Source organism: Triturus cristatus, chromosome 6 (genome assembly GCF_964204655.1).
Source record: "Triturus cristatus chromosome 6, aTriCri1.1, whole genome shotgun sequence".
Classification (NCBI taxonomy): domain Eukaryota; kingdom Metazoa; phylum Chordata; class Amphibia; order Caudata; family Salamandridae; genus Triturus; species Triturus cristatus.
In genome coordinates, this window is record NC_140589.1 from 1,890,353,039 (window position 1) to 1,890,380,527 (window position 27,489).

At 47.7% G+C, this 27,489-nt stretch overlaps 1 protein-coding gene across 7 annotated transcripts in view; it reads right to left on the minus strand.

The window, feature by feature from the left end:
- The window catches only part of LOC146822318 (uncharacterized), a 389,625-nt gene that overhangs the window by 216,970 nt on the left and 145,166 nt on the right, over positions 1-27,489 (minus strand). For all 7 annotated transcript variants that reach the window (XM_085613397.1, XM_085613396.1, XM_085613400.1 and 4 more), the window contains exon 7: positions 3,035-3,133. In XM_085613397.1, coding sequence (XP_085469523.1) covers positions 3,035-3,133 — 99 coding nt within the window. The remainder of the gene's footprint in view (positions 1-3,034; positions 3,134-27,489) is intronic.

Genomic DNA, 27,489 nt, shown 5'->3' on the forward strand with positions numbered 1-27,489 from the left:
CCACACGGTGCAAGGAAATATTTGTGATGGTGAGGACTTAGCAGAGGCACCCCCCCTCCAGGCAGATCCCCAGGAGGGAAAGGCAATCTCCCCGATAAATAAAACAAAATAGTGAACAATGCTTTGGACCCTTTGGGAACATTAGGATCAACATGGGAAGGTGAAATCGGCAAACTAGAGGACACAGACTAGGTGGAGGCCCTACAGGGCCCCAGAGATGTTACAATAAGCTCCTGCTTCCGTTTGATCCAGTTGAAGATCTTATATAGATCACATTGTTCCTGGGGATTGTTGTGTCGCCTGGGCAGAAAAGAGTTGTCCCTGTGCCACAGGGGGTGTGGGCAGGAAGGCAGATTTAATCCCCTCCTCTGGGAGTGCTCAAAGACACAGAAATATTGGGGTGAAATCAAGAGTGTCATGGCGCAGGTAACTGATTTGGAGATCCCTGTGACGCCGCAGTAGTTCCTGTTAATGGTTGCCTGGGAGGAGGATTGGCCTAGGGTTCACCAAAATATGGTTAGCACTAGCGGCAGCAGTAGCAAAACGCAACATGGCCAGGTGCTGGGGGCGGGGGCGGGGGGGGGGGGGGGGAGGGGGGGGGGGAGGAGGGGGATGCCAAATATAGTGGACTGGCAAACCGATATGGACTGGTGTGGCTCACAGAACGAACAATTTTTCAAAGTAGAGAATGCCTAAAAAAATCAGGGGGGAAATGGGGACAGTGGCAGGCATATCGAGGTCTGTAGAGGGGCTCTAGACAAGTGGGACGGTCACCCATCTCCACTGTGGTATCCTCTCCATGTGTACAATGTCAAATGTATACTCATTGGTCGAATATTATCTGTATCAATTGTATCACAGATTTACTGCTTGTTGTGATGCAATAAAAAGATTTAAATTGTTTTTTTTTAAATTAGTAATTAGAGGTTTCTAAATGAAGAAGCAGTAGAAATCTCATGTGATAGCGTGGACGGGCGTGGGTCTATCATTGTACTTTGGACTTTAACTTAAATTCTAGCCTTGGGGTACATACAAGATTGCAATCAGGTGCCGAAATGAACTGATAGGACTTTTTAAAATTAGAATAAATTGATTTGTATATTCATTTGATGGAAAAGTAAATGTCAATGCTCATGGTCAATTAGTACCATTTGATATTTCCTCCATAGGAATTATCCATCTGTAGATCACACTCATGGAGGCTGGGTGCAGATGTCTTCACTCTACGGTTCCCCATCAGAAGGAGAGACATTTCTGTGCTCCTCTCATGCAGGCCATAAGATGAAGGTTTGATTCCTCTGCTGCCTGATCTGGGTCCAGTGGTCATAAAGGTTGGTTGCACACACAAGAGTCTGGATCTGAAGTCTCTACCTTGCGTGTCCAGACGTTCTGAGGACTGAGGAGGGTTTCCCAACCATAAGTACACTTGACAATCTACAGGTATCATATGTCCATCCTGATGTGCACAATCTTGTTACCAAGCGCCATCTAAAACACAATGCATTTAAATACTTTCTACTGGCTGCCTCTGGTAGAAGATGCCAGTAGTTTCAGCCACTGAATTTCTGAAGACAAAGCTTCTTGGATACACATCAGTCACCCGTCCTCCAATTCCTTCCTAGACATAAAAGATTCTGGTACCAAAATAACAGGCTTCAACTTGTTGCAGTTCAATTACACGTGCTGCCTTTATGGCTTCTTTAAGGAGTTCTATTCCCCAAGTAACCTTCATGCATGATATAGGGCAGTTGTTCCAGTTCTTTTTACCAGATCCAAGAAACAGGATGCTGGAGCTCTGAGCTTGGCCTCTTTGCTTTTTTCCACTTCTGAATCTGGGCAAATATTAATTACAGGCTTTCACTTAATATTTTTTAAGGTTTAAAGGGTATTCTGTGTCATTTTCAGAAAGAAAAGGGTCTTCTTTTTTTCACAAAAATGTCAATGTCAAACTCTTATCTATTAAAAGGGTTTCGTCTGCACAAATAAATCTAATTCAAATGCCCTCTGTACACTGTGCATGCCAGAACAACCATCTTACTGAGAAATGTCATTATTCGCAACCTATTCCAGTTATAGTCCGATAGACAATGGATCGGCCCTGCGGACCTGAAGAAGAATGGAGAAATGACAGTCGAGGTCTTCAGAGTAAGGAGAGGAGGCCCCTTCAATCAGAGCTCCAACAACCACCACTGAGGTCCCCTCTAGGGGGAAATCCAGGAAGGCCACATCACAAAACACCTGTGTTACACCAGATCAAAGACTAAGACACCAACAGCAGTGGTAACATAATCACTGTCTAGGGCTGGTTTCGACCGGAATACACAGCCATTCAACGTCAAGGGATTATACAAGAAATTATGTGACATTTAAGCATATAGAATCATCTGCCTCAATTCACTTATCGGATGAGTGGATCCACATACTCAAACCCAGAAGGTTTCCAGCCAACTCATTCTTAGTACAATAATGGGTTCACCTCTATCAAGACCCCATTGGTGGGGACAATAATTTGGACCACTCCTACACCGGAGATGGCACTTGTAGGTCAATCACCAATGCTACTCCTAAGAGAGGAACATCAAATACTGCAGGTCGAAATTCACACCATTAGGCGGTCTCCGACACCAAGAAGGCTTCTTTCCCTACTTTGACAGCTTCTCTATTCAGGATTTCCCTCTCTAACATTAATACCTTCTCAGTCCTTCTTAAATAGGCAGAAAAACTGAACATTCGCAGGTTTTCCACTTCTGCGATTAGAGGTTATTTTAGATACAGCATCACCATTCATGTGCCAGACAGCGTCTTCTTTTAGTCTTAGGTCTATTAAAACCTGTGATGGAACGGTTCTCTGCTTCAGCGATGGTGGTTCCATCTCATCTTTCAAAATAAATAGGACCACCTGAGCAACACACTATATTTCTTCAGTCAGAGCCACAACAAACTACTGTGATTGAGTCTGGAATCTTCTATTCTGTAGCAGAGCAAACTCAGTGCAATTCAGACCCAGAGCTCTGCTACAAGGGCTCTCACTCACCGATTTCCGAATGCTTTGGCCCTGGTCTATCCTCAGAATCACACAGCAGCCCCTCATTCTTGACGTTCGTTGGAAACACAGATTGGTAAACGGGAAAGCCTGTAAAAACATAGCAAAGCAACAAGTCAAGGTTTAACAAAGTGCAAAGAAAGAGGAAAGAAGAGCAGGTCACTTACCTTCAGTAACACTCTAGGTGTACACTCTAGCTAACTGCAGATTACTCACCACGTGAATATTCCCAAGGTGTCAGACTCGATCTGGAGAACTCAAAAGAAGTACTCTTGCACACCACATGCCGACAGGTGCCATTAAGCAGCTCTGCATCAACATCGCTCCGCTCCAGAAGTGATTACTGAGCCACATATAGGGTCCACCCTGGAATGCTGATGTCTGGTTCTTTTGTAGGCTTGTCTGCGCCCTCAGACGCAGAACCTATGTGCAAACTAGTGTGACTAGTATGCAGATCTCTAGACTGGGACCTTTTTAGATGGAAGAGTGTCCAGTTCTCAGAACAGGGAAGAGGGAGGGAGGTAGGTGAGGAATTTGTGGTAAGATAGTATGAACCAGAAAGAGCGTTACATAAGGTATGCAATGTTAGACCTCGCACCTTGGCGTGAGTCTCCCTTCCACTTTGTCGCTGTGCCTCATGTGTTTTTATGGTGTTAGCTGCTCAGAGCACTGTGCCACTGCCAACCAGTGCCACAGTGCAAGTGCTCCCTATGTAAAATGTATATGTTGGTTGGATTCCATGATTGGCTTATTTGGTTTACTGTCAGACCCCAGTAAAGTGCACCAGGAGTGCCCAGGGCTTGTAAATACAAATGCTGCTGGTGGGCTTGCAGCACTGGTTGTGCCACCCACAGAAGCGGCCTGGTAAAATGTATCTAAGGTCTGCCATTGCAGAACCTGCGTGCAGTCTGGTACTGTCATGCTGACTGGGCAAGTGCACACACTTGCCAGTCCCTAAACCTTCCCTTAACTTCATATTAGTCACCCCTATGGTAGGCCCAAGGGCAGGGTGCATTGTAAGCATAAGGTAGGAGAAGCCCTGATGTGTGTGGCATGTCCTAATAGTGAATTACAGCCATTTTAGTTTTTCACTATTGTAAGGCTACCTGTTCTCCATAGGCCAGAATGGGCTGTCAGAATTGTTACATTCTATGATCCTAACAGACCCAGGGAACATGGTAGAAATTCGTGTTTAGTATGCCTGAACTCAGAATAATAAAATACATCTTTTAGTAAAGTTTATTTTAATATTCTGTGGTCGCAAATACCACTTTTAGAAAGTTGGTATTTGCTTGCCTGACCATTTCAGCCCGCCTCTGCTATGATGTGTATCTGCCTGTTCGGTTGTGTGAGTGACAGGGCTGGGGAAACCCAGAGGGGCAGGGCTAGGTAGCCTGGTGGTGAATAGAGAGATTGGCAGCCAGATGGGTGGGAGGAGTACACCTGGACTCTGAATAGGGCTGTGCTCTGCCACCACAATGCTGGCTCCACCTCCTGTGGAGCGGCTGATGTCTCTGCCCTGCACCCTGAATAGAAAGGCAGAGTCATGTCAACAGAGTGCTCAAGAACTGGTTTGGACTGGGCAAAGGCCCCTCTACCCCAGAGGAACAAAGGAATTAGGGGTATAAGTATTGGGACCCTGCTCCCAAGAAATTAGATCCTGCTTAACAAGAAGAACCTCTGCCTGAGGAGAAGGAACTGGGAAAGCTGTAAGGAGGAGTACTGTCCCTGACCTGGTGGATTGGCCTGCAGTGGTTGCCTTGCTGCTGAAAGGAGAGGAGAAAAGACTACAAAGACTTTGCTTCAACTTGTGCTTTAAGAAGATCTCCAAGGGCTTGTGCTGAGCTTGCCCCCTGGACGAAGTCCCAGGACCAGTGGACTTCACTCCCCAGCTCCCCAAAGTCTTTTGGAAGTGCCTGCTGCTGTTGTTGGGCCTTCTGAGGGACTGCGTGTCGCAAGGAGCTGGAAGCGCGACTCAAGGAGGAGAAGCGTGCTGCCATCGGAGCTGTTGCCGTCGCATCTCGCTGAGAGTGTCGCCGCTGCAGCATCGCATCGAGCGGAAGCGTCTCGCATCATCAGGAAGTGTCTCGCAACGCCGAAGAAGCATGTCGCCATTGCAGCCATCGTAGCTGATGCATTGCACCGCATCAAGAAAAGCGCCTCGCATCCACGGAGAAGGGTACCGCCGTCGGAGCTGCTGTCGTCGCATCGCGTAAAGGGGTGACGCCGCTGCAGCATCGCATCGAGCGGAAGCGACTCGCAAACGTCGGAGAAGAGTGCCGCTGCCAAGGCCGCTGTTGTCGCATCTCGTCAAGGGTGACGCCGCTGTAGCTGACGCATCGAGTCGAGTCTTCTCGCAACATCGGAGAAGCGCAACGCATCTGGAAGATCTTCACGTCTTTATTTCTTTTGCACCAAGAACTACATCGCATCACATCGTTGCAACACTTTCGTTGCCCTGCGTGTCGCATCTAAGGTACATTGACTTAAAGTGTCGCATTTAAGAACTTAAGAGAACTAAGCAATCTTCTACCAACTGAAATAACCGTATTGTGTATTTTTGTCATTTAATGGTCTTGTGGTAACGCTATGTAAAGAATCCTTATTTTTAATATAAAACCTGTGTGGTGTTCATTTGTAGTGTTGTCACTTGGTTACTGTATGTGTTCACAAATGCTTAACCTATAACGCCCTGAGATGAGCCTTGTCTGCTCGCGCCAAGTTACCTAGAGGGTGAGCAGGGGTTATTTGAGGAGTGTACCCCCTTATCCTGACTAGAGGAAAGGTTCCCTGCTTGTCACAAGTACCTACCTGTGCCAACCAGAGAACCCGGATTCTAACAAGCAACTTGTTCTTCTCATGGATAATTCCACTCGCCGATTCGTCATCTTGCGAACATATATCAAGCACTGTCTCCCCAGGTGGGGGGTCTGTGGAATGGCTCAGACCATAAAAGGTCCGGCAGGACCAAGCAAGCAGGCATAACTGTCAAGAAAACAGTGCTTTGTGAATGTGCGCACGGATGCCCAAGTAATAACCAGACTGATATCGTGGACAGGCACTATCCGTGAGAGTGCAGCAGTATTAACCTTGGTACAAGTGGAATGAGCCCTCAGTCCTTCAGGAGGCTGCTCCTTAGCCAACGTATAGCACATTTTAGTACAGAGGACTATCTAGGTAGAGAATTTTCTTTTCTGCACTGGCTTGACTTTTTTTGCATCAAAGAAGCCCACAAAGAGCTGATCGTACACTCACTGGGTCCCGGTAGGATCAGTGTAAAAACAGGAGTCCCTGTTGAGATCCAGATGATGGCGTGTCTCCTCCTCTTTCGAGGGGAGAGGAGTACCGTGGGGCAAAGAAAGTAGGAGTAGCGTGCTGGATATGGAACAGTGTTACTACTTTCAGCACAAATGCTGCTTGAGTTCTTAGCACCAGTTTGTCTAGAAAAAATGTGGTATAAGGCGGCTGGAGCTAGAGTTCCTGCAGCTAAACTAACGCAAAGAGCTGATGCTGTTGCAACAAGAGAGACTGTCTTCAGGTTTAAGAGGCATAGTTCACAATAGTGCATTGGCTCAAAAGGAGAATACATTAGAAAAGTGAGAACCAAAATCAAGTCCCGCTGTGGCATCACAAAGGGCTTTGGTGGAAACATATGCTATGAACCCTTATGAAATCTCATCAATACATGTGAATTGAACTAAGAATGCTGCTCTAATAATGGTAAAAACTCTAAAGTGCCAACAAATAACCTTTCACAGTGCCCAATGCATGGCCTTGTTGGCCCAAAGGGGAAACAAATAAAATATCAGCCAGGTTTGCCTCAAATGGATCCATCTTGAGGTTGTCACACAGAGCCACAAACCTGTCCCAGTGGCAGGTGTACACCGGCTTTGTGGAAGGGCGCTGAGCTGTCAGGGTAACATTAAAGACTTGGGGAGGGAGACCAAATGGAGTCAAGTGCTGACATTCAATCTCAACGCATGCAGGTGCAGTTAGCACAGACCCAGGTGGAAGAGCCTAACCTGCTGCAAAAAAGGAATATGCTACTCAACAGTATGCATCTGTTCTTGCCATGTAGAGCTACAGATCTACACACTATGCATAGATCGCCATTTGGTGTTGGGTCCGGATGTTAGCACTTGTTTTTGTCCTGGAAAGTGTTTGGAAGTCACGAGGTAGGTGACTCCTCCTTAGGATCATAGTGCGCATGGGCATCGGCTCCATCCTCAGATTGTTTTTCGCCAGTAGGGAAATGATGGAGCTTTGTAAGAAACCGGAAGATGCCCTTGTATACCGTACCTTAAATATGATGATACTTGAACAGATAAAGGAAGCTGGGGAGGCGGGTGGACGTGTGTAGATCTGCAGCTCTACAAGCCAAGAACAGATGCATACTGGAAAGTAGCACATTCCGTTCGAGGCATATGAGCTGCAGATTACACACTATTGTGTAGCAGTCCCACTTAAAGCGGCGACCACCAGTATCTGTTGCAGTAGTCTGAAATAGGGTTTTGAGTACAGCTTGGCCCACACTGGTTTGTTGTTTTGATTGCACATCTACACAATAGTGTTTGGTGAACGTATGTGGTGTAGACCATGTAGCTGCTTTGCAGATGTCATCTAATGGAATGTTCCCTAGGAATGTAGAGTGGGCTCTAGGAGGAACAGTTAAAGTGCAAAAAGTTGTTTGGTTTTTCGAAAAGGTTGTGTTCTTTCAATGTAATAGAGCAATGCTCTTTTAACATCTAAAGTATGAAGAGGTCTTTCTGCGACTATGTGTGGTTGCGAGAAGAATACGGGCAACTCCACAGATTGATTAAGGTGGAAGGGGGAAATGACTTTAGGGAGGTACTTAGGATTAGTGCGGAGAACCACCTTATTGTGATGTATTTGTAAGAAGGGTTCCTGAATAGTTGGGGATTGTAACTCACCAACTCTTCTTAGAGAAGTTATGGCCACTAGGAAAGCAACCTTCCATGTTAAGAATTGTAGCTCACATTTATGTAGAGGTTCAAAAGGAGGTCCCATTAGTCATGTGAGAATGATATTTAAATTCCACACAGGTGAGGGTGGAACTCTGGGAGGAATTATCCTTTTGAGTCCTTCCATAAAGGCTTTGATGGCGGGTACTCTTAAATAGTGATAAATGTTGTCTATTTTGTATATATGCTGCTATAGCAGCAAGGTGTAGCCGAATAGACGTATAGACTAAGTTGCAACTTTGCAGGTGTAGTAGGTAGGTTATGATGTGTTGGATAGACACATCTAGGGGATTGATGGTATTGTTATGGCAATATATCACAAATCATTTCCATTTGGCTGCATAGCAGGCTCTAGTGGTAGGGCATCTAGCCTCCTTAATGACGTTCATACAGTCAGGAGGAAGGTTAGGATAAGCGAATTCTAAGATATCAGGAGCCAGATCTCAAGGTTGAGCAGAGCTGTGTCTGGGTGTCTGATCTCTCCACGGTTCTGGGTTAAGAGGCGTGGTGAGAGGTGTAATCTTTGGTGCGGGACTAATGACAGTTCCAGCAATTTGGTGTACCACGGTTGTCTGGCACAAGTTGGAGCAACTAGAATGAGAGTCAGTGAGTGTTGCCGTAGTTTGCGCACCACTAGTGGTACGAGTGGGAGAGGCAGAAAGGCGTACGCAAATCTCCCTGACCAGTTCATCCATATCGCATTGCCTTTGGACAATGGGTGTGGGTATCTGGCAGCGACGCTTGGGCATTTGGCGTGTTTGTGGGTGGCACAGAGGTCTATCTGTGGTTGCCCCCACATTTGAAAATATGGTTGAAGAACTTGTGAATGGAGTTCCCACTCGTGGATCTGTTGTGTTTGACGACTTAACAGATCGGGTATGGTGTTTTGGACTCCTGGGACGTATTGGGCTAGGAGAAATATGTTCTGAGGTATAGCCCAACTCCATAGGTTTTGTGCTAGCTGGGAGAGCTGCAGAGAGTGTCCCGCCTTGTTTTTGGATGTAGTACATGGCTGTCATGTTGTCCGTGCGGACTAAGACAGCCTTGCCTGATATTTGTTTTTGAAATGCTTTTAAGGCTAGGAATATGGCTCGTAATTCCAGGTAATTGATGTGGAATAACTTCTGTAGAGGTGTCCACTAGCCTTGCATAGTGTGAAGTAATAGGTGAGCTCCCCAGCCGGAGAGCGATGCCTCCGCTGTCATGACAATCTGAGGAACTGGCTCTAGAAATGGTCGCCCTTTGGAAAGGTTTTTGGTGTTCCACCACTGCAGAGAGCGATGAGTGCGACCGTCTACCAACACCAGATCTGTTAGCTGACCTTGAGCCTGGTTCCATTGTCGTGGTAAGCACTCTTGTATGGGACGCATCTGGAGTCTAGCGTGAGGCACTATGAATATGCAAGAGGCCATCATACCTATGAGTTGGATGAATATTCGAGCTGGGAGAGAGTGATGCGGCTGAAATTTGGGGAGGAGAACGAGAATGCTTGCTATCCTTGCTGGACTGGGATAGGCTAACGCTTCTGAGGCGTTTATTGTGGCGCCGAGGTACTGTTGTGTGTGAGAGGGTTGCAGATGAGACTTGGTGTGGTTTACTGTGAACCCCAGGTCGTGGAGTAATTGGATAGTCACATGCGTGTGATAAACACACTGTTTGTACGAGCTGGCTTTTATGAGCCAGTTGTCGAGGTATGGGAAGACGTGAATATGTGGTCTTCTTAGATGGGCTGCGACTACTGCTAGGCACTTTGTGAATACCCGTGGTGCTGTTGTGACTCTGAAAGGGAGTACTTTGAATTGATAGTGCTGCCAGTCTACTACAAACCGGAGATATTTTTTGTGAGCAGCGTGTATGGGAATATGAAAATAGGCGTCCTTGAGATCTAAGGTGGCTAAGAAGTCGCCCTGTGAAAGTAGAGGGAGGACTTGAAGTGTGACCATGTGGAAGTGGTCTGATTGTATGTACCGGTTTACTGGCCTGAGGTCTAGAATAGGTCTCAGAGTCATCCTTCTTTGGTATTAGAAAATACAGGGAGTAAACTCCCGTTTTTTGTTGGTGCAGGGGAACTAGTTCAATTGCACTTTTTTGTAGTAAGGAAAGGAGTGAGTGACAAATGTTCTGCTGACATTGGACGCTGTTTGGGCGGAATGTTTGGGGGGTAGAGGTAAGTTCGAGACGCTAACCTGATTGCACTATTTGTCACACCCACCTGTCTGTGGTGATGTTGGTCTAGACAGGAAGGAACTGCTGTAGTCTTCCCCCGACAGGAGTGGAATGGTCCGGGAGAAGCGGAGGGAAGTCATTGGGCGGGGGTGGAGGCAGAGTGGGTGTTAGTCTTGCCTCTGCCCTTGTTATTGTTGCCTCTGTATCCTCCTCTGTGGTTACCTCTGGTGAAGGTGGATTGGGTGGGAGCCTTGTAGGATGTGGATGGGGTATCAGACTAGTATCCCCTGGAGTTGCCCCTGTAGGATGAGCGACAAAAAGGACGTCTGGGAGCTTGCGATTGATTTGGCTGTGTCTGTGTCCTTTTCCATCTTCTCAAGGGACTCATCAATATTAGGGCCAAAAAAGTGTCGGTCGAATGGTTGATTGAGGATAGAGCTTTGCACCTCAGGTTTAAACCTGGAGATGCGTAGCCAAGTGTGCCTGCGAAGGACACTTGTGTTTACTACTCTGGATGCGGTATCTGCTACATCAAGAGCACACCAGATAGAGGTGTTGGTGATAACTTTACCCTCTTGTATTAGGTCGTTGGCTTTATGTTTGTATTTGTCCGGGACGTGTTGGAGTAGGAACTCTAACTCATCATTGTGAGCCCTATTGTATCTGGCTAACAGGGCTTGAATATTTGTGATGCACCATATGTTAGCTGCCTGGGACGCTGTTCTTTTGCCAGAGACTTCCAGGAGTTTAGACACCTTGTCGGGCAGAGCTGCATCACCTGTTGTCTGCGAATTAGCCCTTTTCCTAGCATTTGAGACCACAATGGAGTCTAATGGAACAGGGCCCCTAATGTAAGCTGGGTCTGTAGGGGCAGCTTTGTATTTTTTCTCATTTCTAGGATTGAGGATTCTAGTCCCGACAGGGTCTTTAAATACTTCTGTAGAGTGTTTAAATCACCCCTTTGGGCATGGGTAAAGTGGATGTGGACCTTAGGGTGGTGTCGAAAGTGTCCATTAAAAAATAGTCTTCGACCGGTTCTGTATGTAGGTCGACCCAGTGGTACTGGGCAGCCCGGTGTATCAGTTGATTAAAACCCATGTTATCTTCTGGTGGGGAAGGTCTAGAGGGGTAGATGTCCTCTTGTGGGACATTAGGGACATCAGGCGTATTATAGTCATCCCAGGGGTCAGGAGAGCCTGGTGGACTGGGGTCATCTAGTGGCATGTTGTCACCGTCCCCTATGTCATCATAGATGTCGTCGTCATCTATTGGTGTAGGGGATGGCGTAGGAGAACGAGGTTGGGGAGGTGGAGAAGGAGGTGGAGGTGGAGGTGGTGGAGGTGGAGAGGGCACCCTAAGAAGGGATGTGGCTATACCCTCTTTTTAGGTGGTGGAGCTGGTGCAGGCATGCCCAGTGGTCTTTTTCTTGAACTTAGAGTCAATTGACCCATTCTAGGGTCTTTAGTTAAAGTTTTTTGTTGAGGGTCTGGCGGAAAAACCCTTCTGAAGAAGGTTGGGTGTTCGGTGTTGATGGTGTTTGCATCGAGGTCTTTTTCGGCGTTGACTGCGGAGCGGTTTTGGGCTTCGAGCCATGTGATTTGTCAGTCTCTGTGTGCTTCTACGGTGTCGATGCTTTTTTCGGCTCCTAAGTGTGATTCCGAACTTTTGGGGAGTGGCTTCTTCGCCGGCTCAGAGTGTTTTTTCGGTGCCGGGGAGTCACTGGTTGGAGTCTTCGGTGCAGAGGGCTTCGGGGTGGAAGTAGCGGTCAGCCCAGAGGATGGGTGCGGCTTCTTTTTCGGGGCCGATGATTGGGTTTGGGCACCGGTGGCAGGCAGACTCGAGCCGGAGTCGCCGGAAGGCTTGGTAGGATTCTTTGCTGGGCCTGAGGGCGGGGCATGGGAAGCAGTGCGTCGGTGTGCGCCTGAGGGTGCAGGTGTGACCGAAGCCTTTGTTGTTGTAGGGAGTGGGTCGGGGTCGACGTCTTTACTTACGACCCGTTGTGCTGGAGTTACTTCTTCGACGTCTGAGTCATCGGCTTCGGAGGCGCTGATGAGCTCTTCTTCGACCCGCTCCTCTGGCACATCGACACCCTCCTGGAAGATGTCGTCGGGGATCGAACTCGACGAGCGAACCATGGTCCTTTGAGCTAGTCAATCCCGGATGGTCTTCTTCGAGCAGAAAGAGGCACAAGCGGGACAGTCTCTGACCTCGTGCACGGGAGAGAGGCAGAGGTTACACACCTCATGCAGATCGGTGTGGGGAAACTTCGACCCACATCGAGGACACTTTTTGAAAGGCGTCCTTTCCATGAGCCAGATGCCAAGGCTCGGGTCGTCCCAAAGGCCTTCTAAGATGACCGGAATCGAAGACTTGTAGAGAAGCGCGCCGATTAGGGTTCACGTTCGAGACAATACCGTCGAAAGGGTGAAGGATTGCGCGTCGAAACAGGAATCGGTAATGGTTCCGAACTGGAGCGCGAGAAACACATCCGAACCTGATGGCTGAAAAAAATCAATCTGAGGATGGAGCCGATGCCCATGCGCACTATGATCCTAAGGAGGAGTCACATACCTCGTGACTTCCAAAGACTTTCCAGGACAAAAACAAGTGCAATCATCCAGACCCAACACCAGATGGAGATATATGAATAGCGTGTAATCTGCAGCTCATATGCCTCGAACAAAAAGCTTCTCCCAAAGCAGTAGCAAAATCAGAGGACAGATTCCTATGCCCAGAAGTTCTTGGTCCAGGCCCAAACCGGAGCCACTAGGATAACTTGGGCCGGGTCAGTCCTGAACTTTTTGAGAACTAGAGCAAAGAGACAAAGGGGAGGAAAGGCATATATGAATCACAAGGTCCACACTAGGCAGAATGAATCTCCAAGAGAGCTTCCATAGGAACTCCAAGCATGCTCAAGTGTTGACATTACTCGTTCTCAGCAGTGCTAAAAACATCTATCCAGGGATCTCCAATGCTCCGGAGAGGCCCTGCACCACCTCTAGATGTAATTGTCATTTGACATCAGATACGCGGCAGCAGCTGAACTCATTCACCCTAGGGTTTAGAGACCCCGCCAGGTGGTACACAACTAGAAAAATGTCCTGGGGAGTAAGCAACTTCCAGATGTGTACAGCTTCCTAGCACAGGACCCAAAACCCCACCCTGACCTGCTTGTTGCAGTGCCACATGCCTGTGGTGTTGTCTGTGAAGACCTGTACCAGCCTTTCTTTGACTGTTGGCAGGAAGGCCTTCAACACCAAGCTGATTGCCCTCAACTCCAACTCACTGAAACAAAGTATGGTTACTGCTAGATTTCTCTGATCTCCACCTCTCCCCGATAGTGGTCACAGATCCCTAGGTTGTGGTGGCTAACAGCTTGAAGTGGGGTAAAGAGAGAAAAATGCCACTGGCCCAATCATGGTTGAGAAGCCACCACTGCATAACTTTTAGTCTCCTTCTTAATCCGGGATAGAATCAGATTGGTCCCACTTGTACTAAGCCCTCTATCCCACTACAGGGCCCACGTGTGTCACCTGTCATGTTTGACCAGCAGGATGCAGGAGGCCAACAGTCCCAGAAGCAATCCTCAATGAAATATAGGACAGAGGCTGAAACATGGGGATTATAGCCCAAATATCCTGGAGTCTACGTTCTGGGGCAAAAACACAAAACTACAGTATCCAGGAAGGCTCAGATGAATGGGAGCTTCGGTGAAGGAGTAAGATGTGACTCTAGCATGTTGACAGTGAACCCTAACAATGTTATGAGGTTCGCCGTTGTTTGGAGGCGGTCTAAAACTGGCTGCAGCGAGCCTGCCTTTCACAGCCTGTCAGCGAGGAAGGGAAGGAAAATGCTACTTACCCAGTATGCATCTGTTCTTGGCATATAGACCTGTGCAGCCATATGCTTTAGCATAGATCACCATCTGGTGCTGGGTCTGGATGTTTGCACTTTGTTTTTGTTCGAAGAAGTCTTTGCAGTCATGAGGTAGGTGACTCCCCCTTTCGGTGATAGTGTGCATGGGCATCGACTCCATCCCCCGATTGTTTTGCCGTAAGGGTGATGATGGAGTTAGTAAGAGTCGAAAGAGATGTCCATGTATAGTGTATCTAAGTAAGATAACTGCAACAGAGAGAGGTACCCGAGGACGTGGGTGCGCACATATGGCTCTACAGCTCTATATGCCAAGAACAGATGCATACTGGGTAAGTAGCATTTTCTGTTTGAGGCATATGTGCTGTATATCATATGCTTTAGGGCAGACTATACAGCAGTTACTCCCAAGCGGTGGCTAGCCTGTATCTGTTGCAGTGGTCTGAAATAGTGTTCTTAAAACAGCCTGGCCCACACTAGCTGCTGTGTCGCTAACACATCTACACAATAGTGTTTTGTGAATGGGTGTGGTGTAGACCATGCTGCAGCCTTGCAAATATCATCTAAGGATAGGTTCCCTAAGGATGCCATGGAAGCCCCTAGTTTGCGCGTAGAGTGCGCTCTGGGGGGAATTGTTAATGTGAGTTTAGCTTTAATGTAGCATATTTGTATGCACTTCACTATCCACTGTGCAATACCTGCTTTTGATACAGGATTGCCTTTATGCGGTGGTGAAAAAGCAACAAAGAGTGGTTTGGTTTTCCTAAAATATTTAGTTCTTTCAATGTAATAAAGTAATGCTCTCTTAACATATAATGTGTGAAGAGCACGTTATGCCACAGAGTCTGGCTGAGGAAAAAACACGGGTAACTCAGACTGGTTGAGAGGAAAGGCAGAAACAACTTTGGGTAAACATTTGGGGTTAGTTCTAAGAACCAATTTATTTTGGTTAATTTGTAAAAATGGTTCTTGTATGGTTAGTGGCTGGAGCTCACCAACTCTACGAGATGTGTTGGCTATGAGGTAGGCTACCTTCCAAGTCAGAAATTGTAGTTCACATTTCTGCAACGGCTCAAATGGTGGGCCCATGAGTCTTGTAAGGACTATATTAAGATTCCACACAGGAGAAGGTGGACGTCTAGGAGGAATGATTCTCTTGAGTCCTTCCATAAAGGCTTTGATAGCGGGTACACAAAACAAGGACAAGTGTTGTCTGTTTCGTAGGTAAGCCGCTATTGCAGCAAGATGCAGTCTTATTGAAGTATATGCTAAGTTAGCACGCTGTAGGTGTAACAGATAGCAAAAGATGTTTTGAATTGAAGCATCAAGCGGATTGATTTGATTGTTATTACAATAAATAACAAATAGCTTCCAGTTTGCTGTATAGCATGCTCTTGGTAGGCCGTCTAGCCTCTTTAATGACGTTTATGCAGTCTGGCGGGAGATTAAGGTAGCCAAACTATGATTTCAGGTGCCAGATCGCAAGATTGAGTTGACTGGGATCTGGATGCCTTATCTCTCCATGGTTCTGAGTGAGAAGCTTGGGGGAAGAGGTGTAGTTTTTGATGAGAAACTACTGATAGTTCCAACAGGGTTGTGAACCAGGGTTGTCGAGCCCATGTGGGAGAAACTAGGATCATTGTGAGGGAATGTTGCTTGAGCTTCTGAACCACTAATGGAATTAGTGAGAGGTGGAAAGCGTAAGCAAATATCCCTGACCAATTGATCCATAGCCCATTGCCTTTGGACAATGGGTGTGGATACCTTGACGCGAAGTTTGGGCATTTGGTGATGAGGTGTGTGGCGAACACATCTATCTCTGGGTAGCCCCACATTTGGAAAAATGGGAGAAGAACTTGAGGGTGTAGTTCCCATTCGTGGATCTGCTGTCTTCGATAACTGAGCAGGTCTGAAATTTGATTGTTTACTCCTGGGAGATGTTCTGCAAAGATATATTTTTTGAGGTATGGCCCATCGCCATATGCTTTGAGCTAGGTGTGAAAGCTGTAGAGAGTGTGGTCCCCCCCCCCCTGTTTTTGTATGTAGTACATTGCTGTCATGTTGTCTGTACGAAGTAGGACTGCTTTGCCTACTAGATGTATCTAAAAAGCTTTCAATGCTAGAAAAATTGCTAGCAGCTCCAGATGGTTTATGTGGAGTTGTTTTTGTTGTAGAGTCCACATGCCCTGAATGGTATGTTTTTGAAGATGGGCTCCTTAACCAGTGAGCGATGCGTCTGCTGTGAGCACTATCTGTGGAACCGGGGCAATGAATGGCCACCCTTTGGAAAGGTTTTGTGTATTCCACCACTGCAGAGAGCGATGAGTGCGGCCGTCCACCAACACCAGATCGGTTAACTGACCTTGAGCCTGGTTCCACTGACGTGCTAAGCATTCCTTTAGGGGACGCATTTGGAGCCTTGCTTAAGGAACAATTAGAATGCAAGACGCCATCATTCCGATCAACTGCATAAACACTCGGGCTGGTAGTGAGTGCCGCGGTTGAAATTGTGATATTAGGGTTTGCATGTTGCATATTCGGACTGGGTTGAGGTACGCTAGAGCTTTGCAAGTGTCTATTGTGGCTCCAAGGTACGCTTGCGTGTTGGAGGTTTAAAGATGAGACTTGGTGAGGTTTACAGTGAATCTCAAGTCGTGAAGCAGCTGAACTGTTTTGTGAGTGTGGTGTATGCAGCTGTGTTGCGACTTAGCTTCCATTAGCCAGTCGTCTAAGTAAGGGAAGATGTGAATGTGTTGTCTTTTTAAATGAGCTGCGACCACTGTTGGTGTTGTAGTTACCCCGAATAGGAGGACTTTGAATTGGTAATGTTGTCCGTCCACCACGAAACTGAGATATTTCCTGTGAGCTAGGTGAATGGGAATATGGAAGGAGGCGTCCTTTAAATGAAAGAAAGTCGCCTTGCTGAAGCAATGGGAGCACCTGTTGAAGGGTGATCATGTGTAAGTGGTCTGATTGAATGTAGAGGTTTAGCTGTCTGAGGTCCAGCTGTCTGAGGTCCAGTATGAGCCTGAGAGAGCAGTCCTTTTTTGGAATAAAAAAGTATAGGGAGTACTCTCCCGTCCCTTGATGACGTAATGGGATTGGTTCTATTGCAAGTTTGTCTAACAGAGAGAGGACCTCTTGTTTTAACAGGGTGAGATGTTCTGGTGACCTTGCACGCTCCCTCAAAGGATTTTTGGTAGAGTGCTGGTAAGTTCCAGGCAATAACCATATTGGATAATTACCCACTTGTCTGAGGTGATTGAATTCCAGACAGGTAGGAACTGTGAGAGAAGTCCCCTGACAGGAGTGGAATGATCGGGGGGTAGTGGAGGGAAGTCACGGTTTATTGGCAGGGGGAGTAGGGGTGGAGTTACCTCTGCCTCTTCCCTTGTTATTATTTCCTCTGTAACCTCGAAAATAGCCTCTGGAGGAGTTAGATTGGTTGTTCCCTTTGTAAGAGGAGGAGGGATTTTCTGATGACAGTGTTTTTGAGCCACCTCTGTAAAAGGAGCGACAAAAGGAACCCCTGCTAGAAGGCAATTGTAGGGCTCCTATGGATTTTGCAGTTTCAGTGTTTTTTTTTATTTTTTCTAATGAAGTATCTACTGTTGGCCCGAAAAGATGCTCTTTATCAAAGGGCTAATTAAGTATGGAGGATTGTACCTCCTGCTCGAATCCAGAGATTCGAGGCCAAGCGTGTCTCCGCAACAGTGTGCTAGTGTTGATAGCACGAGAAGCTCTGTCTAGGGCGCATTTTACGAAGTGTTGGTGAGGAGCTTCTCTTTCTAAATGAGGTCGTTAGCTTTAGTTTTATACTCCTCTGGCAAATGTTGCATGAGTTTTTCCAACTCATCATAGTGCGCCCTGTCGTAGCGTGCTAACAGACCCTGAGCATTGGCAATACGCCGATAATTAGCAGCCTGTAGTTGGAGTGTTAGCTCTCTAGTGGGCGTTAGATACAACAAGAGAGTCTAAAGGCAACTGACCTATTATGTATGCAGGGTCTGTACGAGCGGGCTTGTATTTTTTATTCACTCTTGTTGTCAGTATCCTGGTTCTAACTGGGTCTTTGAATACCTTGTCGGTATGTTTTAACATGCCCTTCAGCATGGGCAAAGTGTTGTCAGTGTGTGAATGTTTCTACAAGGAACCCCTCTTTTAGAGGGTCTGTATGTAGCTCCACCCTGTGATATAGGGCAGCCCTGTTGATAAGTTGTGCAAAGCCAATGTTGTTATCAGGTGGGGAGGGGCTGGAGGGATACAGGTCAGGGTCATTATGTTGATCTGGATCCTTATTATGATCTTCCCAGGGATCAGGGTCATGTGGTATGTCCGGATATCATGATAGTCATCCCCATCCCCAAAATCGTCATCCTGTGGGTCAGGTGAAATTGGAGGTGGTGGTGAATTTGATGGTGTAATGTGTAAATTGAGAATAGGAGGAGGAGAGGGAGGTATGTAAGGGGGAGAAGGGTTAGTACCCATATCTCTTTTTCTTCAAAGGTATAGGGGCATCTTGTGAGAGGTCTAAATTCCATTTTTTAGGAAGAGTAGCCAGAAGGTGTCCAGTTTCCGAATCAATAGTAAGTCTTTTTTGTTCTGGATTCAGAGGTGTGTCTTCAGATGGAAGTTCCTTGGAAGGAGTATCTTTCCCTTTAGGAGTGGATTTCGGCATCGAAGATTAGGGCTCAGTGTCTTTGGGTGGCGAGTGTTTCGAATCTGAATGCTTACGTTTTAGCCGGTTTAGGCTCTGGAGTGGCATTTTTGGCTTCGAACTTTTCGGCGCGGAGGGTGTTGGCTCCGAGCTTTTAGGTGTGGAGCGTTTCGGCTCCGAGGCTTTAGGCTCAGAAGATTTTGGTTCAGAATATTTTGTTTTGGAGGGTTTCGGCTCCAAGGTTTTCAGGGTCGAAGGTGTCTTTGGTGCCAATGGTGTGGGAAGAGGCACATGTTTCTCCTTATGTTTCAGTGCCAAAGGTGTTGGTTCGGCACCGGAATGTGGCCGGCTCGAGCCCGAGCCAGAAGGCTTGTGTTTATGTTTCATCGCCAGGCTGGAGGGCGGGCATCTAAAACTTTTTCTCGGTGTCGACCGGAGCCCGAGGGAGCGTGTGATACTGGCGCCTTATCTTTTGTTTGAGTGGGCACATGGGGATCTGTAATCACAGTACTTTGACCCGGAGTGACGTTCAGGTCTTCCTCCATGTTGGAGTCGACTTCGGACATGGAGACCAGTTCTTCTTTGGCTTCTGTGGCAGGACGGTGGTATTCTAGTCTAGGTATTCGCCGAAGATGTCTGGTACGGAGCCGCTGCCTTGTTGCATCTCGTGGCGTTGAGCCAGACGATCCTGGATGGTCTTCTTTGATCGAAATGATAGACACGCTTCGCAGGATTTTTCTTCTTGTTCTGGGGATAAGCGCAGGTTGCACACCTCGTGCAAGTCGGTGTGTGGAAACTTAGCACAACACCCAGGACATAGCTTGAACGGAGTCCGTTCCATCGACTGCTGCCGTGGTCGGCACGGGTAGGCCCGATGGCCCGCCTCAAAGCTCCCGATCAAAGGCTTTCACAGTGTACACGATACGCGTCAAATGGGAAACCCAGATTGAAAGACAATACCGTTGAGGGTAGAGGATTGCGCGTCAAAGGGGTTCGAAAACAATACCGAACCGGTGCGCAGCAATACACATCCGAAAAAACAAATATGGAGATGGAGTCGATGCCCATGCGCACTATCACTGAAAGGAGTCACCACCTACCTCATGACTGCAAAGACTTCTTTGAACAAAAACAAAGTGCAAACATCCGGACCCAACACCAGATGGCGAGCTATGCTAAACCATATGAACTACAGCTCATATGCCTTAAACATAATGTAAGCCTTTATCTCTAAAAGTGTGCTTTAACACAGACACCACTTGTAAAATCCCAAGGGGCACTGGTGAGGCTAACAGGATCACCGTAAACTGAAAATGCTCCTGATCGGTTGTGAAACTGAGGTGACTCCTATTGGCTGGCAGGACAGGAATATGGAAGTAAGTATCCTGCAGGTCCAATGCTGCCATCCAGTCCCGAGGGCAAACAGAACACGGACCCATGTGAGCATTTTGACAATGTCCTTTAGCAGCTGGCAATTTCAGGTTGCAGGGAAACAGGCTTTTTGCAAATTTACCCTCAATGTTTGCCCCCATTTGGCTACTAGGTACAGGTGTAATGGCTCTGAAATGCCTGAGCCTTGCTGAACAGAACTCCGTGCAGGTACATTGACCCTTAAAATGGATATGGTTAATTGGCTTGTCATCAAATCTGCATAGCTCAACTTAATTGTACGTTCCTAGTATATGGTACCTGGGGTACCTAGAGCCTGTAAGTCGAAGTGTCTCTTGCGGACAGCAGCACAGTTATGCCACAACGAGTGCAGCAAAGTAAAACATAGCTCCCCGTCTGCCACTGCAAACTGCAAATGCAGCTTTAATTGCCAAGTAGAGTTGGCAGTCAAAGTAATGGCACAGCTCAAAAGCCCCTTTTTACTGTAAGTAGGTCACCCTACGGTATGCCCAACAAGCCCTACGGGTAGGATGCTGTATGCTAAAAAGTGTAACATGTCCTTTATCCTGTCCCACCAGTTAAAACCCTAAATGGATGTTTTTACAGTGGAAAGGCTAGTAGCCCAATTGGCATGACACCTCAACCTCTGACTACTAAAGTTGGTACTGTAAGGTACCAAAAGAATCAGTGCATTAAAGCAGATTTAATGGTTAAATCAAATTTAATGTCACTGGTGGGCAAAGTGCAACTTTAGAAGTTGCCACTTTAGCTTCCCAAAGTTTCCAGTGGCAGTTTACTGTTGTACATGGGGTCTGTCTTGCAGATAGCCTTTTGCTCTCCTGGGGAGACATGCTAACAACTCGCAAAAAGGAATATGCTACTTATCAGTATGCATCTGTTCTTGGCATGTAGAGCTCCAGATCTATACACTGTGCATAGATCGCCATCTGGTGTTGGGCCCGGATGTTTGCAGTTTGTTTTTCCTCTTGGAAAGTCTTTGGAAGTCACGAGTTTGGTGACTCCTCCTCTGGTTCGTATTGCGCATGGGCTTCGGCTCCATCCTCAGATTGTTTTTCGCCAGCAGGGAAAGATGGAGTGTAGTAGTAACAGTAAAGAAACCCATGTGTATTGTATCTAAATAAGATAAGACTGGAACGGATACAGGTAGCCGGGTGGGCGTGTATAGATCTGCAGCTCTACATGCCAAGAACAGATGCATACTGGTAAGTAGCATATTCCGTTCGAGGCATATGAGCTGCAGATTATACACTGTGCATAGATTACATAGCAGTACCCAACCCTAGCGGCGACCACCGGCATCCGTTGCAGTCGTTTGAAACTGTGTTTTTAGTACAGCTTGGCCCACACTAGCTTGTTGCTTGGTTTGCACATCTACACAGTAATGTTTTGTGAAGGTGTGCGGTGTTGACCATGTCGCTGCCTTGCAGATGTCATCTAGTGGTATGTTCCCTAGGAAAGCCATAGAAGCCCCTATCTTCCTTGTAGAGTGGGCTTTAGGGGGAACCGATAGCTTTAGTTTTGCTTTGTGGTAGCAAATCTGTATGCATTTTACAATCCACCTAGCTATCCCTGATTTGGAAATAGGGTTGCCTTTATGTGGTGGGGAGAAGGAAACAAATAGCTGTTTGGTTTTCCTGAAAAGTTGTGTTCTCTGGATGTAATAAAGTAAAGCCCTTTTAACATCCAGTGTGTGTAAGGCTCTTTCCGCAACTGTTTGGGGTTGCGAGAAATTACTTTGGGTAGAAATTTGGGATTGGTGCGGAGTACAACCTGGAAGTGATGGCCACTAGAAAAGCTGTTTTCCATGTGAGAAATTGCAGCTCACACTTATGTAATGGTTCGAAAGGGGGTCCCATTAACCGTGTGAGAACTAAATTCAAGTTCCAAACAGGTGAGGGTGGCACTCTGGGTGGAATTACTCTCTTGAGGCCTTCCAACAACAGGACCGCCCTCAAGCACGCCACCCGCAAACACCATCAGCTGATCCGCGCCACCAAGAAGACGGCACTCAAAGAACGACTGGACAACAACGCCCACGACAGCAAGGAACTCTTCAGCATCGTCAAAGAGTTCTCCAACCCCAGCGCCGGAAGCAACGACATCACTCCCTCACAAGACCTCTGCGACTCACTCGCCTCGTTCTTCCCCCGCAAGATCGCCGACATACACAACAGCTTCGACGCACAGACCACGCACTCTACCACCGAACCAACGCCCGCCACCACCACCCTCTGCAACTGGACCCCGATCAGCACCGAAGACACCACCCGCACAATGGACTCCATCCACTCCGGATCACCAACCGACCCGTGCCCACACCACGTCTTCAACAAAGCCGACGCCATCATCGCACCCCATCTCCGAGACACCATCAACTCCTCCTTCCACACCGCCACCTTCCCGGAGAGCTGGAAGCACGCCGAGCTGACCGCCCTCCTGAAGAAACCAACGGCGGACGCCACCGACCTCAAGAACTACCGTCCCATCTCGCTCCTTTCTTTTCCGGCCAAAGTCATCGAGAAGAGCGTCAACAAACAGCTTGCCGCCTTCCTCGAGACGAACGGATCCCTCGACCCCTCGCAGTCCGGGTTTCGGGCCAACCACAGCACCGAGACCACCCTTATCGCAGCCACCGACGACATCAGAACCCTGATCGACAACGGGGAAACAGCGGCCCTCATCCTCCTGGACCTCTCTGCGGCGTTCGACACTGTCTGCCACCGCACCCTAGTGAAGCGCCTCAGCAACATCGGAATCCGAGAGAAAGCGCTGGAGTGGATCATCTCATTCCTCACCGGAAGAACCCAGAGAGTCCGCCTCCCTCCGTTCAGATCTGAGGCCACCGAAGTCATCTGCGGCGTACCACAAGGATCTTCACTCAGTCCAACCCTATTCAACGTCTACATGAGCCTCCTCGCAGCCATCGCACGCCAACACAGCCTCAACATCATCTCCTACGCCAACGACACCCAGCTCATCCTCTCCCTCACCAACGACCCCACCACCGCCAGAGCCAACCTACACAAAAGGATGAAAGACGTCGCCGACTGGATGAGAAACAGCCGCCTTAAAATGAACTCAGACAAGACGGAAGTCCTCATCCTGGGATCATCACCCTCCGCCTGGGACGACTCCTGGTGGCCCCCAGCTCTGGGCACCGCTCCCAAACCAACGGACCACGCACGCAACCTGGGCTTCATCCTGGACTCCTCCCTGTCAATGACCAGACAAGTCAACGCCGTCTCATCCTCGTGCTTCAACGCCCTGCGCATGCTCCGCAAGACCTTCAGATGGATCCCCACTGAAACCATGAAGACCGTCACCCAGGCACTCGTCACCAGCCGACTGGACTACGGGAACACCCTCTACGCCAGAACCACAGCCAAACTTCAAAAAAGACTCCAACACATCCAGAACGCCTCCGCACGACTCATCCTGGACATCCCCCGACACAGCCACATCACCGGACACCTGAGAGACCTGCACTGGCTCCCCGTCAGCAAGAGAATCACGTTCAGACTCGTCACCCACGCACACAAGGCTCTCCACGACCTGGGCCCCAAATACCTCAACGACCGCATGACCTTCTACACGCCCACCCGCCAGCTACGATCGACCAGCCACGCACTCGCCACCGTACCACGCATCCGCAGAGCCACCGCCGGAGGAAGATCCTTCTCCTACCTGGCAGCCAAGACTTGGAACTCCCTCCCCACCCACCTTCGGCGAACCCAAGACCATCTCTCCTTCAGGAAGCAGCTCAAGACCTGGCTGTTCGAGCAGTAACATCCCCCTCTCCCAGCGCCTTGAGACCCTTGGTAGCCACATCTCTGGGTTGGGCTAGGGAGCTCTGGTTGCGCCAAGGGATGGATTCTCCTATGTTGGGAGAGGGGAGAATGTGGCATCCTGGGATAATCACATGCCGTACTTTCCAAGAAGTGGTCATCTGGAGGGAGGGAGCCTGGTAGTAACGGCTACCAACTGCATCCTGTCCGGAGGGCATTTTCTGAGCATAAATAGGGCACACCTGCAACCAGAACTCGGACTTCGACTGGGTTGGAAGAAGGACTTAAGAACTGCACTGGAATAGAGAGGAACCGGCAAAGAGGTTGTACCAGAGTGGAGTGTCCTGCTGAACCTTGTGTCTAGCAAAGAGGGACCTGCTTGTAACTTCCGGAGAGGAACAACAATGACGCTGAGCTGAACGGCGTCAATTATTGCCACACTGGAGTACTGCTTTTGAGTTTTCCTGATCCAGCCTGGCACCTGGGGAATAATCACAAGGTGAGGACTCTGGAGGTTATATGTATTCATCAGAACCAGGTAAGAGAATAGACAAGAAGAGTTTGACCATCTGCAAACATAGCAACCAAAAATGAGCACACCTATTTTGTAAATAATTAAAGACCAAGGCAACAAACAAAACATACAGCAACACAATTTGGTATCTGCACATTAACCAGAACGTGCATCAGGAAAATAAGTAGCTGTGTGCACCAAAACAAAAAATATTCAAAAGAAAGGGCAAAGCATTTAATATCTACTCCGTAGAGACAAAATAAGCAAGCGAAACATGAAAACACCTGCATTTTAATGGAGAAGCAAGCAAGCAAGAAGAAGAATAAAAAACAAATACATACCTGCACAGTAAAGAACAAATACAAACCGTACTGAAACTTTACACACAAAACATAGAACACAAGCATGTGATGAACCAGATGACCCAATCATTTTGTTACTTTATCTGCCCAGTCCAGGTGAAGGTATGACCGTTGCAGCAGACACATACCTGTGTGCATATAGTCTTTGAATAGTAACTACGCACTGCAGTGTTCTAAAACAATGCAGAGTTTTAAATATCAACTACCAAACTATTCTGAAGGAAAGTTCATATTTAATATTCGTAACTCCACACATGTACCTAGATGAGAGTATATATAGGCAAGCACACGTTGACTGTCCCTTGTGTAAAGCACTGGTGATTAAACAAAATCAAAGAATACCAACCCCGCCGGCCGTGTTTGATTCCTGTCGACACCGCAAACTGAATAATGGAGTAGTGAAAAAACAAATAAAGGAATGGGCGGGCCACGTGGTTCCCCTTCCCTGGGCTGTTTTTTGTCCCGGGCCTGCCCTTTTAAAATAAAAAAAATTAGACATGGGAGGGAGGCCCTTCCGGACTGATTTTGACCCCAGGGACCCCATCCCCCGGCGCCTGGCCACAACACTGGGTGCCCTGGTCCCACCCAGGGAACCCAGTTTCTCACATTGGAGAGGCTGAATGCCCCCACGGTCCCTGCCTGTTCGCAGAGTCCTGCAGGAGCCGTCATTGCTTTTGAACAGAGGGAGCTGGTAAACATGCAGCTACCTCTGTCCAAAAGTAATTATGCTCCACTTCTAGCATTTTTAATGCTCTAGCTTGCTAAAAGTGGAGCAGAGTTGGTTATTGCTTGACAGGAGCGTGAAGGCTCCCGCCAAGCCATACCAAACAGCTACCTGCCGAGGGTGGGCACTCTGGGAGGGAGCAGGAGCTGGCCCCAGGGGGAGGCGGTCCCCGGGGCATTGTATGACTGCAGGAAGGGGGGCCACATAGCCCTTCCCCTGACTTTCTTGATTTTGCCATGCGTGCCCCCGCACTTCATGTAAAAAAAGACCCAGGGAGGTAGCGGTCTCTAGTGATGCAGGGGGGAAGGGGGGTCTGCCTGGTCCCTGGTGTTGCGGGAGGGGTGAATCCATGAGGCTCCCCGCATTGTTTTAGAATAAAGCCCTGGCGCAGCAGGGGAGGCCATAGAGGACTCCACCGCATCAATGTTTAAACAAGCAGGAGGGAGGTAGTGCCCTTGCGCGTTCCTCCTAATTTTGCATAATGCCCCTGGGACATGGCCCACCTGGGGGGCGATAATTAACAAAGCGTAGGCTTTTTTTTCTTCTTCAATTTTAGGCGAGATTTGCAGATCCAGCGTGATTCCAGTCACATTTTCTTTTAAAAAGAAAATAATTTTTGGGCCCTGGTGGTCCCTGTGTGACACTGCCAAGAGGCCTGGCGGGTCAGGGTGTTTCTACTCTGCCCCTTTTCTTTTTTTAATGTTTTTATCTGTGAATCAGTTTACCAGAGTCACAAGATGGCTGCGTACACTTCCTGGTTGGCAGCCAATCAAATTTCTGTAGACTTTCAGTAGGATTTTGGGCCCCCAGAGATCTATATATTTCTGTTACTTAAATATTTCTGAAAATACTGAACATATTTATACCAAATCACAATGGCACACTTTCTGGACCAACATCTAGCTTTCTGCCAAATTTGATTAATTTCCGTTCAGCAGTTCGGGCTGTAGTCTTGTTCAAAAAATGAAAAATTCCTATAGGCATGCCATGGAAAAAAGCGTTTTGAGGACCCCCCCCCCCTCCTTTATTTCTTAGCCCCTGCTCGAGGGATCCCCCTGAAACTATCAACACAGCAGCTGAACCAGAAAAGGGGCGTTTTTTGAAAATTTCATAAAGATTCATTAAGCAGCGCTGAAGTTATTGGCAAAACAAAACAAAACAAAAAAATCTATGGAAACTTTGGTCCTAACTATAACTGCCTACTGGCTAGTGCCAGTAGGATGGATGGGGATATTTATCAATCTCCTACTGACTAACACACGTGAACCAAAACGAAGGTGGGCTACCCCTAACCACTTTTTTAGGTCGAGCCAAGGCAGCATATGGGCGGTCTCTCGAGACATGCTGTATCTGCTCAGGGGGCTTTCAGCACACCCATCGCTTCTCATTGGCTCCTTCTAGTGCCTTTCGAAATTCCTTAGTTTTCAGTGATAAATCCTTGCCATTTGTCCATCCTTTTGCTCAGTTGTTCCCTCCCATGGTACTGGCCCTCTTAGATGTCTTATTTCACTTCTGGCCATTTACTTTAGTTTCAGGCACTATATTTTACATTGGTTTGTGTGGGCGTCATAACAGCGCATGTGCCTTCCCTTGCTCTATTCCCGTTTAATTTGGTTTCAGCAATGTTTAAATTTCGCTACAACTGTTGTGCGCTATCCTTAAAAGAAAATGTTTTATTAGGTATCATGCAATTATTTGGCTTTGTCTCCGCATTTGGTGCTTTGTTTAGGATAGTCATGTATCTGCCCTAACACCATTGTTTACATTTTATTACAATGATGCTATAGTTCCGGAGTGCAGCGAGCAGCGATTGAGCACTAATTTTGTTTTAAAACATATTTGTATTATTAATGGGGTTTGGGCATCTACCCTAACCCAAGCAACTACTCAACAATACCAGACTCCCATGGTGACCACTTTTTAACTCTGGTATGGACCATACGTTTGCCCTACCTCTATCGCCATAGCTTCCA